Genomic DNA, 18,007 nt, shown 5'->3' with positions numbered 1-18,007 from the left:
ATTAGCTGTAGAATTATTTGGGATTCATATTCATATTGTAGACTGAGTCTTCATTTAGATTTTCTCCCTAGATGCCTGCTTTTAAGCTATTTTCTTACACTGATTAATCAATTATACTTGTAGGATTAGCAACCAGAGAAACTGGTTTTTATACTGTAGTTCCTTTGGTGATATTGCCTACTCAGTCTTCAATTCACAATAAAGGTAATATTTCAAAGGCAAATAAATACAGACAGATATAAGTAATTGACATACTGGATAATATTTTCCTGAACTGTATTTAGTCTCTATCCCATAAGTCTTGTTTATCTTAAGGAACCTTTGGGAAAGTTGAGGATCTAGTCTTGCTTCTGTTACTTACTAGCCATGTGATGTTGGAAAATAACTCATGTATCTCTAACATAAATTCAGCATACCTGTGCCAATGGCTGTATAGCATTATTGTCCAGATACAGTGACCTAATAGATAAGAAACCACTTCAAAAAAATGTTAAGACTTTATTTTAAAATGATGTTTTGTAAATGCCGTATCTTTGCACTTGTAATATTTCTTTTTTTTTTTTTAACTTTTTAAACATTTATTTATTTTTGACAGACAGACCGCAAATGGGGGAGGGGCAGAGACACAGGGAGACACAGAATCTGAAGCAGGCTCCAGGCTCTGAGCTGTCAGCACAAATAGCCCTGACATGAGGCTCGAACCCATGAACCATGAGATCATGACCCAAGCCGAAGTCAGACACTTAACCGACTGAGCCACCCAGGCACCGTGCACTTCTAATATTTCTTAAAACAAATGTGGTGTATATTCCCTATAGCCAGAATCTCATCACATTTTATCTAATTTTAACCTTATTTCATAGATAAATAATCTTGATGCCAAAATAATGCTTATAATGATGACTCAGTGTTCCAAGAATGTGGACCTGGGGTTGGGGGGGTAGTTAATAAAGAGATAAAGAAGGCTCTGTAAGGACTTGTTAGAATTTATTATGTGGCAAATATGCAGTCACACAGCCTTAGACCTCTCTTGAGAAGCCACCCAAACATTTGCATTCCCACAATGTATTTATTAAAAAAATATTTTTTGCCTGAGAAAAGTCTGGCTCTGAAATCTCTTACTGAGATTATTCAAGTTCAGAAACTCTCCATCCAGGAACAAGAGTTGGAAGCCTATTAAAAATAGTTAAAAAAAAAAAACATTTCTGGACCCTGGTCATTAGGAATATTTGGAAATTTTCCATTGAAAATACTACTCATAAAAAATGACCTTCAAAACATACAGAGAAAATAGAAAACTATAAAAATCACTGGAGGGTTTTTATCTTCCCCTTCTCTCACCATAACTTTTATTCTAATTCTCTATTTCTTCATTCATTATCCTTGGTGTTAGTGTGCAGCAAACTCACCCAAAATGTGAAAGAGCCAAGGAGGCACATAGATTAAAGATAAAAGAAGGCTCCAAACTTTAGTGGGCAGAAAGGTAGCCCCCAAGGGATCAGCCAAATTGAGTGGATGGCAGTAATAAACACCAAGAGGATAACAACGTTAGCGACTGCTGAGCAGAAAATTGGAGTTATTCTTCAATCTATTTTTTCCTCTTTTCTGGTTGTCAGGTTTGTCTGTCCTGTCTTTCACTGATACGCCACAAAGAAGCAGCCAAAATGAAATTCCTCCCTTTTAGACATAGCAAAGTATGCATTGATCTTGCAAATTAACAGTAAAACTTTAAAAAAGAAGTTCAATAATATGTGAGCTCGGAACTTTAAATTATATAAGCACCGTGCTGATAATACACAACACAATTACACAATATGAAATTTTTCCAGATTAATTTCAAGATGACAGATCACAGAAGATAACAAGAAAGAGTACATTCCCGGAACTAAAGGTAGAATAGATCAGTAACTGTCTACATATTGTTTCATGTCTTTCCCAAAATTATGTACTAGAAATCTAATGCTGTAATTCCAGCCTACTCTTAGTGTCTTCCATTCTCTGTGAGCTTTTTGCTCTTTGAATCCTGCCGTAAGTTCTCATTCACATCAATGTCCATTGCCATTCCTTTTGAGTTCTCTTCCAGTCACCAAAGCCAAATTGCCAACATATTTCTAGCTCTACTTGACTGCGATCCTTAGAATATTCACTTTACCTTAAGATCTGTACTGCTCATCTTCTAATTTGTAGCCCAGGAATTCTTGGTTTGCATACTAACCAAATCAGTACAAAAATGTTTCTCAGCTTCTCCCTAATCTCTTTCCAAATTAGTGCTATGCTTTCAATTATTTTCTAAACCTTCATAGAATCTGAGATAACATTCTCAAGGAAGAATAAGCTCCATGAATATTGAGCTTCGGTTTTTTTACAGTGCACCCAACATGATGTCAAACATTACTTATACAAATTATAATAACTAAAATTTACTGAAGCAGTCACCATTCTAATTCCTTTACATTTAATCCTCACATCCAGTGAAGTAGGTTCTAGTAAAATACCCAATTTATAGATGAGTACACAGAAGCAAAGAGGGGATAAATAAATTATCAAATTCACATAATTGGTAAGTGACTAAACTGGTATGTGAAGTTTTACAGTCTGTACTAGTTTACCAGGGCTGCCAAAACAATATCCCATAGACTGGGTAGCTTAAACAATAGAAATTTATTTCCTCACAGCTCTGAAAGCTAGAAGTTCAAGATGAAGGTGTCAACAAAGAATGGTTTCTTTTGAGGTCTCTCTTCTGGGCTTATAGGTAGTTAAGTCTTTCCTCTGTGTGTATCCATATCCTAATGTTTCCTCTTTATATAAGGACACCAGTCATATTGGATTAGGGCCCACCTCAATCTCATTGGTCCTTAATTATGTCTCTAAAGGCCTTATCTCAAAATACAGCACAGTCTGAGTTACTGGGGGGTTAAGATACCATATGAATTTGTAGGGGGACACACTGAGCCCATAGCACAGTCTCACTCCAGACTCCTTCTGTTAACCACTAAACAAACCTAAAAAAGAGAAAAGGCAGAAGGGAGATGGGGAGAGAGGAAGGAAGGAAGGAAGGAAGGAAGGAAGGAAGGAAGGAAGGATAGCAGGAAAAGCAGAAGAGAAAGAGAAAAAAAGAAGGAAGGTTGGAAGGAAAGATATTACTTGGGATTAAAAATGTTTATTTGTTTATTTTGACAGACAGAGAAAGAGCGGGGGGAGGGGCAGAGAGAGAGGGAGAGAAAGAGTCCTAAGCAAGTTCCACATTGACAGTGCAACATGAGGCTTGACCTCAGGAATCATGAGATCATAACATGAGCCGAAATCAAGAGTCAGGCGCTTAACTGACTAAGCCACCTAGATGCCCCTCTAAGTTCACTTTTAGGCATCCCTCCTACACACTACCATCTCTTTGGACTGGGTGTTAGCAATTGCTCTTTTTCCTCCTTTGATTTAGAAAATACCTGCCACTTAAGTAACATTTTATAAACATGAAATCTAGTCTATTCATGTTATATTTTCCTTTAAAAATTTCCTTTTATACAAATTTTTCAACTGAAATATTTCATACTTCCAGAAAAGTAGAGTATGCAATTTAAAAAAGACAATTACATTTAGAAAAAGAAATATGGATGAATGACCACTCTATCACATTTGCTGCTAACCCCTCTTTATTATTTTTTGTGTGTGGGAGTGGTAGAAATAAATAAAACTGCATGTATATATCCAAAGATCCATACTATACCCTAATTTTAGCTCACAAAGTATACTCAAATTAATTCACTTATTTATCAAGTATTACTTTGTCATTTTTTGGGCATCAAACATAGAATGTGAAAGTTGCATAAAGTGTCTATGCTCACAATGGAAAATGCTTTACTGTTCAAGGCAGTGAACATGTATACAAATAAATATGTAAGTGGTGATAAGTGTTATTCAAAAAAACAAAGCAAGACATAACTAGTAGGAATGTGAAATGGTGCAGCTGATTTGGCAGTTCCTTAAAAGATTAAACAAAATTACTGTATGATCCAGCAATTTCACCCCTAGTTATATACCCAAGAGAAATGAAAACGTATGTCTGCACAGAAACTTGTACACAAGTGTTCATAATGTTATTCATAATATCCCAAAAGTGAAAACAACACAAACGCTCATTGACTGATAAATCGATAAATGATGGTATGTCTAAGGTGGTTGCGTGACTCTTGATTTCAGCTCAGGTCATGATCCCAGGGTCATGGGATGGAGCCCTGCTTTGGGCTCCCCACTGAGCATGGAGTCTGCTTGGGATTCTCTCTCTCTGCTTTCCCCTCTCCCATCCTTCTCTCAAATAAATTAATTAATTAAAAAAAATTGTAGTTTCAAAGTCTTAAACCTAGAAGTTGTATGGTTTGTTCAAGAATTAGCAGTTTCAGTGAGGCCAACGGATTAGTAGGTAGTGTCCATAAAGCCAAGCAATTACAGGAAAGACAGGAAATAAAATTGAAGGGGAGCTGGAAATGACTTATTGGGCACCCTTTCCCTTGGTGAAATGACCCTACCTCACGATGATGATGATGGTATAGCGAAACATTTCCCAGCTCCTGTCTTATATTTTTAATTGCCTTTATACAGGCCCACTTAGAAGACATAACCTTCACATACAATCTGTCCAGACTGAATTCATCCCTGATATGCACACCAATACTTACATTAATTTCCCTATTTCTATGATTACACAACAGTTTACTCAGGATGTGCTTGAATTCTCTGCCCTTCATATCCTGCATTTACTCACTCAGTTTTATCAATACTTAAAAAGTCTCTCCTACCTGCCCTTTTCTCTGTGGTTCCACGGACAACTCCCTGTTCATAATTTCAATCTGATCTTCTGCAAATTCTAGCTGTTAATTCCTTAAACTTTGCCCTTTTGACATGTTTCCATATATGCTGGATTTTATTAAAGCACAGATCACATCGTGCTTTTTAATATTTTTCTGGTTCAGGAAATCTACTGACTTTTCCTTAAATGTAACATTATTTGTCAAAGTATTTCCCCAAAATATTTTATGGGACAATAGTCCCATATAAATTTGGAAATGCATTTACTATATTCTCCCATAGAAAATACAATTGTACATTACCATAATAAGGATCCTATGAAAGTCTTACAGTTGAGAAACCCTTTATAAGTTTTTTAATTCTGACATAAATATATATATATATATATATATATATACACACACATATATATAACAACTAATAACACATTGCCTAACTCATATTCTGAGAACACATCTTGACCTAAAAGGATAAAATTGATGCTGCAAATTAGCACTAAAGTAAAAAATAGAAAATGTAAACTATACTAACTATAGATTATTCTGTGAAGTGTATAAAATGTGTTCATTAAAATGCATACATTTTTAGAACTTAAATGGAATTTAAGGACAATGTAGCAAAATTCATGTGTTTTATAAATCAGGTTTAAAAATAAAAATTTATTTCCAAAGGTTACTTAACAGGCTGTTGGCAGAACTAAGTATAGGAGTTTTAATTTTTGGCCCCCAAAAGATAAGTACTATTTTTATTCAAGTTAAATAATTTAACATGAATTTATTGTCCACTACTATGTACCTGGCATATACAAAGATGTCCTGACAATTTATCTAGGCATTATTATTAACATTGTATATTTATTTAACTCTGTTGGTTACATGTAAATTCAAGGCTTCCTCTAGATTCTTAAGTCTCTCTTAGTGTCTAACATATTATCATGCACAACTAGTCACTAACACAACACCTTTATGTAATATATTCTTGCTATATAATTAAAAATTAAAGGGGACTTGGTAAGACTGAGGGTCCTCCTTCTGGTTCATAGCTGGCCACCTTCTTGCTGTGTCCTCAGATAGTGAAAAGGATGAGGGGTATTTGTGGGGTCTCTTTTATAAGAGCATGAACCTTATCCCTTAAGACCTAATCACCTCTGAAAGGCCCTACCTCCTAATACCATCACGTTTGGGAGTTAAGATTCTATATAAGAATTTGGGGAACACTAATAATTCAGACGATACCATAATCCCACCAACAATAGTGAAGGTCCAAATGCTCATTAACACTTTATATTGTCAGCTTTTATTAATTTTAGTTGTACTCTCTCACAATAGTGCTAATTTTAATTTTTCTGATGACTATGTTGAGTATCTTTTAATATGCTTATTTTCCATTTGCATATAATTTTTTGAGAAGTGCCTATTCAATCTTTAACCCATTTTTAATTGGATTATTTATTTTTAATTCCTTATACATTTTCAATGTATAATCTTCAGATACATGAGTTTCAAACACTTTCTCACAACTTCCTTTTCAGTGTCTTAATGGTGCTTATCTTGATGAGCAGAAAATCTTGATTTTAATGAAAAGTAATTAACAGTATTTTATTTTATAATTGGTGCTATGTCCTGATTCAGAAATCTTTGCCAACCTTGTCATGAACATATTATCCTATGTTTCTTTTATAAGATTTAATGTTTTATATTTCACAGTTAGATCTTTGAACTCCTTTGAGTCAATCTTTCTGTACGATACCAGGTTGGGTAGTAGATATTTTTAATGGGGCCAGATATTCAAGAAAGTAGAATGCAGAAAGGTATAGTGAGTTAACTGATGTACAGCTTCAGTTTGGGTTTGCTGTCTTGTTTGCCGTTTTGCAATGTAAGTTAGTGATGCTTTTGGAAGTTTTAAAAAGAAATCAATTACAATGATATGTAATTAAGTCAGTTCACTCTAAGTGATCTCCACAAACTACAGCTTTACCAGTGTCATAACAAATTATAGTATTTTTTCAGTGGTGTGCCCAAATCAGTCTTTTGCTCTGGAAGGCTGAGTGCTTTTGGCCACTCTTCAGGGGCAACATTGTGGAGAAGAAAGAGCACTGGACTGGTAATCTGCTAACTTGATTTCAAACTCTGTGTGTCATTAATTAGTTGTAGTTCGCTGCAGGGCATTCTTATAGTTTTATCTGTCCGACACCCTTCCTTTCTTCTGGAAGCAACAATCCGCTCCTTCTTGGAGCTACACTTGTCCACCCTAAGACCCATACACTTATGTTAAGATTTGCAAGGTTACTACATTTTCCTATTCTCCAAACCTGAAACAAGTCCATTTCAGCTCACCCAAATTGATTCCAGTCTCCCAACAGCTTGTCATCTCAAATGTATTGGTCCAAAAGTTTCAACTCTTCCAAATTGAAACCATCAGTGCTGTTCTTTTTTTAAAAAATTTTTTTTTCAACGTTTATTTATTTTTGCGGCAGAGAGAGACAGAGCATGAACGGGGGAGGGGCAGAGAGAGAGGGAGACACAGAATCGGAAACAGGCTCCAGGCTCTGAGCCATCAGCCCAGAGCCCGATGCGGGGGTCGAACTCCCGGACCGCGAGATCGTGACCTGGCTGAAGTCGGACGCTTAACCGACTGCGCCACCCAGGCGCCCCAATCAGTGCTATTCTTAAGCTATTTGAAACTAGTCCATAAAGAGAAGCAGTCACATTGTTTTCATGGAAGAATGTTTTAAGGTTTAAAATATGAGTGCTGTGCAACCTACCATGTAGAGAAGGCTGGGCTGCACTAAGGGGGAATAAAGCTTGTCTAAGGAGTGCAGTAGCAATGAGCGACTCCTGGCGGTATTCAGCTCCCCGACTCTCAGATCCAACCACAAACCTTCCTTTGTGATCCTAGATTATTCTACCTTCTCTAGAATGAATAAGCTGATGGCCTTTTGACCTAAACTGTCTGAGCTGCCTTGTGTTTCTTACAACTAAGGAAAGTCTAAAATCACTAAAATTAGGCAACACTCTAGGCCAATATTTTAAAGAGAATAATTTGATGAGTTTGAAGCCCAAATTCTCATCAAGTTCTTCAAGCACCCAACCTCAGCCTGCTCCCTAAACCATGAGACAGGAAAACATGCTATATTTTACAATCAAGATATAACAAGGTTGTATATCTCAAAGAAACTAATAGAAATAGAAGAGTCCTTGAAAGACTAGAAATTTAGCTGATAGACTCCTCAAAATTATGTATCTATATGCATATATATATATATACATACCTATTTGTGGATTCAAATAGTTTATGATATGATATAGAAGGTGCATAACACTGCTATTGACTAAAAATCAAGTGTATGTTAACATTTACAAAGTGTTGTGAGAAAACAGGTTGTACATTTCACTAGTAATTTTTATGATGCTTAAAGCAAAGGGGGATTATTTATTACAAAGCTACAAACACCTTAATGGCGTGTATTGCAGCTATGATTTGTTACAGGCGTAAACACAGAATTCTCTAAATTGTTTTAGATGGAATATCCATTCCTGCATTTGTGACTATTTACTGATAAGATTTTGTTTTCTTTCCTGATGCTGATAACATCCTCGGTGGCTGAACATGTGCCTATGTTCTTTCTTTTTCTCTTCCTGTGCTGCATGAACACATTTCCTTCCATCTTTGAATCCAAAGGAGACAGAACCTTTAAAAAAATTTCAGTGTGGTTTTCCATTAGTTTTTACTGTGGATCTCTAAATCATTTTGAAAGAGGAAGTCTCACTTTCCTGCTGAAATCTATTTCCCTCAGAGTGTAAATGTGTTGGTTTATCACTTAAAGTCACTTTTCTGTTAAACTCTTTTGAATCAGATAATAACTGCCTAAAACGAGGGTGGACGAACTGGGGTAAAGGACTCAATAGAATGCCAGACATGTATTTTGTCCGCAGTTCTGTTTGCTCTCTCATAGAAAACCTGGTTCGGAAATTGGTTATAAAAACAAATCTATTTTAAAGGAAACAAGACAAAAATTTGTGAAATGCCTTTCTTTTTTTTTAAAGAAGTACTGGGGGCGCTGGGTGGCTCAGTTGGTTAAGCGTCTGACTTCGGCTCAGGTCGTGATCTCGCGGTTTGTGAGTTCAAGCCCCACGTCGGGCTCTGTGCTGACAGCTCAGAGTCTGGAGCCTGCTTCAGATTCTCTGTCTCCCCCTCTCTCTGACCCTCCCCCGTTCATGCTCTGCTTCTCTCTGTCTCAAAAATAAATAAATATTTTTAAAAAATTTTTTTAAATAAATAAATAAAAGAAGTACTGAAACAAAGGGAAAGTGAAATCAGGAATTTAACGTTGCCTGCATTAGTGAAATAACAGAAGAATGTACAAAATATTAAAATGTAATTCTGGCTGAGAAAGAAGGGTAGCAAATATTCTTGCATTAGAACTGATGCAGATAAAATCGCATATGAAAATGGATCTTAATACATAGCCATGTTGATGAGGATTTACCCATGTCTCTCAAATACTGCCATTTTAAATTTGCGTTTTCGAGGCTGAAATATGAGCTATGTACTTGAATATTAGACATATGTCCTGAATGTCTGTCTACAGTAGTAAATGCCACATACACGTTTTAAACATGACTCATGGAATTTGTGGACAGAAGTGTGTGAGAATACACATTAAATGTCATAGAAATTTACATGTGGAGGCATGCATAAGATTCCTACCAGTCTGTAGATAATTTGACATTACTCCTAATTAAATATATCTGGGTTCTGTATTTCAGAGATAATTTCTACAATGAAGAAAGAACAGATTTTTTGGACTTCTGTGTATCTGCTGCTTAACTGTGCTTCTGCCCCTCTTAGTGCTGTCGCCGAGGATGCTGAGGAATATACAGATGTCACAGGTAAAATGTTAGAAGCATTCATCTTTTTCAGCTAGTTAAAGCTCTCAATTTTAATTCAATAATTTAATATATTTTTCTCCATTGTGTAGAAAAATTAGCTTTTGCAGAAGTGACATTTTTCTTGGGAAATGTCTTATATGTAAAATGTAAAAAAAATCCAAACAACAAAAAAATGAAACTTAAACCAAAAAAAGTCACTTTAGCAAGGAAGGCTCTTTTTTTCAGACTGTAACGTCTTAACATTGAAGGATCTCTGGAGAAGTGCAGGTAGCAAAGTGCTGTAGAAACAGCTCTCTGTGAACTGTGATGCCACCCTTTGGCTGGGATAAGTGTGAAAAGAAAAAGGAAACTACAGACATTCTCTCCTTTTCTTGCCTTATTCTCAAAATAAGAACTTCCCAGATGAGCCCAGTGTGAGAACCTAGCCACACAGGACACTGGGAGATCTGGCTTAGTGCAAGTTAATTCTCATCTCAGAAAGCTCTGTATCTAAAAAAAAATATTAACAATCAGCAATAGAACAAAAAGAAGACTGTACCATGACTATTATTATAGATTTCTTTCTTAAAAGTAATATTTTTGTGGCAAATTAGTAAAACATTGATAGAAATCTCAAGTCATTGGTAATAGAGAATATGAACTAAGTGAGGCTTCTATTCGTATGTAATGTTTATGATGTACAAAAGACTTCCATAAATACATTTTTTATTTCATATATCTAACCACTCTTTAAAGGGATTTAATTCAATATATTTCCCTTTGATAAAGACTAAATAAATATATATTATGTGCCTGAGATTGGTAGGTCCTAGGGAAGCAGTGATGAGTCAGACCAAGTTCTCAAGAATCTGTTTCACGGAGAGACTGTTCTATTGTCAGTGAAAAAAAAAATTGTTATAAAAATTTCCTAAAAATGAAACTATTTAATAAACACTATAATCTGCTTTTATAAAATGAGAATTTAGGCATTATGAAATAAGCTCTAATTCTTCATTTGCCCCATTTATCAAAGGAGATAGCTTCCGATATTCTGGAAGCTGAGCAGAAAAGGAATGTAGAGAATAAAATCCCAACAGAGAAACAGCGGGCAACCCATCTTGGGAGGTGGGAGGAGAGAGGATCCCCAATATTGACCTAATCTAATCTCCTCAGTTAGCCTGAGAAAATGCACGCCAGGTCACCAGAAGCTTCCTGAAAATGTTGCTGTTGCCACAGTTGGCCAACAAGCCAGAATTAACCCATCAATAATTAAGCCAGAGTTTAAAATCTCTGGATAAATTCAGAAAAAACCAAGCTGGCTAAGAAAACACCTTTATCTCAAAGTTAGACTTGAAGGTCACTAAACTGACTAGCTGCACAGTCTTAACCAGTTTTGGGGTTTGGGGTTTTGTTTTTAATTAATCTTTCAATAACATGATTCCATATCAGAATCCATTCACAATTTTGAAGATACCATTTATCACACTGTGCCAAAGTCATGACATCTTTTTATAGAAGTATACCATTTCATTGAATAGAGTATTATCATCTTATAAGAAAACATAAGGTTTTATTGCTTCTCTCACAAGGGAATAGTAGACCTTTTCTTAATCAGTCTAACCAGCAGGGAGGATGAAAAACAATAAACCTTTTGATAATAAAAAACGGTAGTGACAAGATTTTTTTTTTAATTCCTTTAGAGTAGGAGAGAGAAGATTAGCAGGGAGCATTTAAAGAAAAGCAGGTGTCCTTCATAAGATTTAGAATCAGACAGACCTAAGTTTGCATGTGTGGTTTGTCACTCAGTGGCTTTGCAAAATTAGGTGAGTTATGTAAACTCTCTGACTCCCAGTGTCTTTATATATAAAGATGTAAATAATTATGTTCATATGGTTGTTATATGAACTGCGTAGAAGCACCTGGCACATTTTGTGGCAGGGAGAAGTCAGAGCATATGGCTGCATTCTTAAATAGTAAATTCCATTAAAACTCTAGACTCCCAAACAAGTTCCAGGAGAATGAGGACTCTAAAAGGCATGTGACATATCCCCAAATGTTATCATGAGCCTTCTATCCAACATCCCAGGGCAGGGGGAAGGGAGACTGAGATTGTAATCCTCAGACTATGAGACATAAAATACAAGAAATCAATGACAAAAATGACATAATATAAACCATAATTCTGTCTGGCTGCATCAGATTAAATTCCTGTTATACTGCTCTGTATGTGTTTTCTAGTTACACGGTGTTAGGCAGATCCTTGTCACTAACACTTTCCTCAAGTCTCAGTTTCAAGTCTCAGGAAAGCTCTCCCTGATCCTTCAGACAAGCTTAGGCATCTTAGTACACACAAACACAGCACCTTGAACGTCCTGAATATTTATGTAAGTAAGTCTTCAGTGTCTGCATGCTACATGAGAGTGTGTGTTGGGGGGGGGGGGGGAGGGTGTCTGCTGCCACCTGATATTTGTACTATCACATCCGCCCTGACCGCGCAGTGCCTGACACATGATCAACACACGATTGTTAACTTTCAAAAGGATTTATCCAAAGTAAGAAATAAAAACCAAGACAGACTTGCATCCCGTTTGGATGCAGTACATGGCACCACATTCAAGGGAGCGCACCTCATCACTCCCCCACGTCAGCGATGTGCAAAGTGTGGGTCGTAAGCTGATTGGACAACACAATATTCTAATACATGATTCATCTAAAAAATACATTAAAATGTGAACAGTAACGCTAAAGAACCAGGTAATAACTTAATAAAATATAGTTTACAATTAATTCTTAGTGTTTCATTTGGGAAGTTGTTGTAAAATCACCTGCTTTCATTATTGAAACATTTTTAGTTTTGGTTTTTGTTTTTTTTTAATTTTTTTTTTCCAACGTTTTTTTATTTTATTTTTGGGACAGAGAGAGACAGAGCATGAACGAGGGAGGGGCAGAGAGAGAGGGAGACACAGAATCGGAAACAGGCTCCAGGCTCTGAGCCATCAGCCCAGAGCCCGACGCGGGGCTCAAACTCACGGACCGTGAGATCGTGACCTGGCTGAAATCGGACGCTTAACCGACTGCACCACCCAGGCGCCCCTAAACATTTTTAGTTTTTATAAAGTAAATTTGAGAAAAAAAATGTATTGAGTGGAAATCCTAGGATTAAATCTATGTCCTTGACCTAAATGCCAATCTAGGAATCTCAGTCATGCAGATCTGTGACAGTATCATTCAATGTTAAGAATGTGTGAGATATTTGGTGTAAAACTATGTGGGGTCAATTCTAAAGCCAGCACTTACGGTGTGAACTGAGCAATTAATTTTGATAGTGCTATTTTATAATTTTTAAAATGGTATTTAAAAATACCTAATTCAGAAGGTTGTTGTGATTATTAAATAATACAATTACAAAATGTCTGGAGCACAATTATTCATAAACAACAGCTGTTACTACTACTACAGGCACAAATATGGTACTAGCTTTCGTTTTTGTGGTGATGGCCTGCCACCTGGTGGCATAATTACTAAATAGCAAGTTGAGGGAGCGATATTTGTTTAATAGACAAAATGTAAAGTAAAAGTTTTGGCATGATGAATAGGACTATCAAATACATCAAAAGTCAAAATCAGAGGAGTCATCAATGAAGATGTGAAGATTTCTGAAGATCTGAGGTAGCATCAACGTGGGAATAAGGAACCATAATATTATGTGAGGAGCGCTTTAGGAATTTCTGAAAAAATGTGATATAAGCCATAAGCTTAAAAATATCCGAATATTATTTATTATTCCTAGCTAATTCTCAAAATTATTTATGTGACTCCTGAGATCCTGAGACCTATTCTAAGATCAGACATTTATAGAACTGACAGGTCAACTTTTTATCTGTCACATAAAAATGCATCCACAAATACATTGTGCTAATGCAATGATACTTATCGTGGGTCTGCTCTCAATCACGTGCACTGCTTAGAGTCTTTGAGGCAAACTTTCTAGCTTCTCACAACTTTTAACAGGTCAGAATGTCAGTCACAGTATTCTAAATCTCTAAGTAAAGAAAGGGAATATAAGCAGCATTTATAATTATTCACAAATATACTACCGCTCAGAAAAGGATTTCATTTATTATTGAACTCAAACTGACAACTGTAATTTCAGTGATGGATGGGAAAGATATTTTTTCACAAATCATTTTTTCTTTATATTTACATATTTATCTATGGAAAATATTTTTACCAACTCTAAAATGCTGTTATATATAATGTATATATATTATATATAAGTGCTCTTATATAAATAATATTTATAATGAACTATAGAAAAAAGCACCTGTGTGTATAATTTAAGAAAATAAAATTTCAGGGAAGTCTAAGAACATTTAAGCAAAATTATAATTCTGAAGTACACATTATTAGATGCCAGAAACTTTTAATATGCCTTGAGAGACATTTTATTTATTTCTTAATTTTTTTATTTTTTTAGACACATTTTAAAGCCAATCATATTCAAAAAGTTCATCGGCATAAAATATTAGGTACATCATTAAAAAGAAAAGGAAATGAGATTTAAATTTATATATGTCAATCAGTTATTTACTCATTTGGTAAACTATTTACATATATATTATAGAGATTGATTGGCTTTGGGGACATTATATAATTGGTATAAAAATTACTTAAAAATATCGTATAAACACCCAAATTATATTTTTCAACTGCACATACCCCACAGGAAGCTGAAAACAGACAAGTGCACAGGTGCATAAAATTCAAATTAGTTAAAGGTTTGACCAGTATTATAACTTGTAATTAGCCAGTTCATGAAAATTGTGTTTGGTGTGAAAGTATATGTCTTTCGTAGATGAAGATCTATATGTCATAATAAATCTCTGTTCTATGTTTTTCTACCTTATCACATTTGGAATCTGAAAACTTAACTGTTCTATAATTTGTCAGCTCCATTTATTTCAATTGAAAAAAATGTCAATTATATTATCAAAGAAATAAAAATGGTGATGTGGTATTTTATAAATTAAACTTAGATTTTTTTTATGGTTAAAAGTTGCATTAAACTAATGAATGGATAAAGAAATTGTGGTTTATATACACAATGGAGTACTACGTGGCAATGAGAAAGAATGAAATATGGCCTTTTGTAGCAACGTGGATGGAACTGGAGAGTGTGCTGCTAAGTGAAATAAGCCATACAGAGAAAGACAGATACCATATGGTTTCACTCTTAGGTGGATCCTGAGAAACTTAACAGAAACCCATGGGGGAGGGGAAGGAAAAAAAAAAAGAGGTTAGAGTGGGAGAGAGCCAAAGCATAAGAGACTGTTAAAAACTGAGAACAAACTGAGGGTTGATGGAGGTGGGAGGGAGGGGAGGGTGGGTGATGGGTATTGAGGAGGGCACCTCTGGGATGAGCACTGGGTGTTGTATGGAAACCAATTTGACAATACATTTCATATATTGAAAAAAATATGTAAGCCAAAAATAAATAAATAAATAAAAATAAAAGTTGCATTAAGGGGTTGAGATAAAATTTACATGTTCATAAATAATTACCATGGAGTGAATGAAACAGCATATTAATAACTTATGCATAGAAAGCTATATTTTTTTTTAATTTTTTTTCAACGTTTATTTATTTTTGGGACAGAGAGAGACAGAGCATGAACGTGGGAGGGGCAGAGAGAGAGGGAGACACAGAATCGGAAACAGGCTCCAGGCTCTGAGCCATCAGCCCAGAGCCTGACGCGGGGCTCAAACTCCCAGACCGCGAGATCGAGATCGTGACCTGGCTGAAGTCGGACGCTTAACCGACTGCGCCACCCAGGCGCCCCGCAAGCTATATTTTTAATCCTTCTAAGATTTCAGGGCATACTTATCATTTTATGACCCATATAGAAAATGAAAAATAATCTTCCAATTATTTTATACAAAGAATTTTAACATTACTGAAATATAGCTAAAGCTAGACATTAATTCGATATAGATCATTAAAATAACAAAACCTTAAGGGCAGAAGACATTAGATAAACTTACCTATTCTAACTTTGATGATATGCCTATCTTCTCTTTCAAAAAATTCACAGAAATTTTGGAATTACAGGAATTCAACACTGATTTCCTTCTCGATGATTTATATCCCCAAACTTTTTTTTATTTAATGCTTTTAAAATGTTGCATATATTTTTACAATGATGACATTCATTCATATTTTTCAATGTAAATTATTTTATAGTGTATTAAAACCCTTTGGGGGAAGATACCTAGACTTCATCAGTTTTCACTTAGCAGAATACTGCTGCCCTCTGAAGGGTAAATTGGTTTAGGTCATTTTGAGGTTTCAATATCCCTCAGAAGTGACCAGAGTGAATACTTAAAGTCTTAGAAAATATATTATAGACAACCCTCCAGAAATATGAAATGGCATTATTTGGTCTTTATTATTTTGGTGGTACCAGCCACAATTGTCCATGTCTATCATACCGATAAATCTATAAGCAAATGCAACTTCTTTAAAATTAGGCCTCTATTGTTGGACTTAATAAAATTAAAAAATTCTACTCCTGAAATCATTGTTTCACCATATGCTAACTAATTTGGATGTAAATTTTAAAAAATAAAAAAATTAAATTAAAAAAATTAAAATGAAAAAAATTGAGTTTTCTGTATGTACAACTCCCTTCACAAGATATGAAATTCTTCTGTGACTAAAATAAGTGACAGAATACTGAGGGAAAAAAATTCTAACTCAAGATCAAAATAATTGCCTCATTCTATTTTAAAACATAGACAGTGCTGTATAACTTTTTCAACATTGCTAAAATACCGTTACCAACCATGGTAAGTAAAAGAATGGACCATGATATATATGTACTTGTAATATCAAACACCTATACTTTCATAATTAGGGAAATGGTTTAACATGGTATGATATAGTACACATATATATGAATCTAGATATACTATTGTTTGTAACAAGTTATGTGTAAAAAATGGCACAACTGTGGATTAGAGAGAGCAAATCAAAGAGTTGACATTAATGTCTGCCCGTAAAAACTGCTGAATTTAAAAAGATGTCTCTATTTAATTTCTAATGTCAACACACTTGTTACCTTACAATTGCTACTCAGTTCCACATTGATCAACTGGTATATTTTTAAACAAATCCATAACAAGAGTTTAGAAAACTATTCTACATTTTCCGTTAATAATCAGTAATCAACTATTAAACTTTAATAGTTGATAAAACCTGTTTCATTGGTGTGTTTATAAACTTTATGTACCTGTTTGATAATCTTGAATAACTTGTCATGGTTTCTTCAGCCTGTGTTATTTCTGTTGTTGTTCTTCAGAAAAATTAGGACATTCTGAAAAGGAAATGAAAATAAAGAACATTATTGCAGTGTTGATGAAAGCTTATATATCTTTTATTTTTACCTTGTAGATGATGGGTTACCACCACTGAAACTTGCACATTCATTTTGTGCTTTGAAAGCAGATAATGGCCCATGCAGAGCAATCCTTACGAAATTTTTTTTCAATATTCACACTCAACAGTGTGAAGAATTTATATATGGGGGATGTGAAGGAAATCAGAATCGCTTTGAAAGCCTGGAAGAGTGCGAAGAAAAATGTATAGGAGGTAGGTTTCTGGGGACAATTATTACCCAAGAGGCATTAGGTTCCTTTAACTTTTTCAAAATGTTCAGGGTTATTAGATCTAATCATAGATTTGATAATTTTAGAAAAAAAAGTTAAACTATTTTAACATTCCAAGGAACATTTTGTTCACATTTTTGGCATTCATGTGCAAATATCGTTTTTCATTGTTTATATCAGTTATCATAAGTTATATTAAGCCCCACTTATTGTCCTATATTTATTTCTCCAAAATAAAGAAGAAAAACCTTTAAGTTCACTGATTTTATATCTGCAATGAAGTGAGTATAATTCAGTCTTCCTGGGCAGCTGTGAGTTGGCAGGAAAGAAACTGTTAGTCACACTGACTTAGTCTTTCCTTATCAGTACAGTGATCTTATAGCTATTCCTTTCAAAATAATGAATCTGAGAATCCACTTTGAGGCTCTCAGTGGCTACTAATGAGAAAATTCTAAACTGCATCAGAAAGCAGAAATAGGGGCATCTGGGTGGCTTAGTCAGTTAAGCATCTGACTCTTGATTTTGGCTCAGGTTGTGATCTCATAGTTTGTTAAGTTCAAGCACCGAACTGGGCTCTGCACTGGCAGTGAGGAGCCTGCTTGGGATTCTCTCTCTCTCTCTCTCTCTCTCTCTGCCCCTCTCCTACTCTCTCTCTCTCTCAAAAATAA

At 35.1% G+C, this 18,007-nt stretch overlaps 1 protein-coding gene across 3 annotated transcripts in view; it reads left to right on the top strand.

The window, feature by feature from the left end:
* TFPI (tissue factor pathway inhibitor) overlaps positions 1–18,007 on the top strand; it is a 106,538-nt gene that overhangs the window by 55,954 nt on the left and 32,577 nt on the right. For all 3 annotated transcript variants that reach the window (XR_006296884.1, XM_043577251.1, XM_043577250.1), the window contains 2 exons: positions 9,573–9,695; positions 17,125–17,322. Coding sequence is in view for 2 of the 3 variants with exons in the window: in XM_043577251.1 (XP_043433186.1) it covers positions 9,587–9,695; positions 17,125–17,322 (307 nt within the window). In the remaining variant the exon portion in view is untranslated. The remainder of the gene's footprint in view (positions 1–9,572; positions 9,696–17,124; positions 17,323–18,007) is intronic.

Source organism: Prionailurus bengalensis, chromosome C1 (genome assembly GCF_016509475.1).
Source record: "Prionailurus bengalensis isolate Pbe53 chromosome C1, Fcat_Pben_1.1_paternal_pri, whole genome shotgun sequence".
Classification (NCBI taxonomy): Eukaryota; Metazoa; Chordata; class Mammalia; order Carnivora; family Felidae; genus Prionailurus; species Prionailurus bengalensis.
Note: the sequence above shows the minus strand (reverse complement) of the source record. Positions and strands in the feature narration are given on the sequence as shown.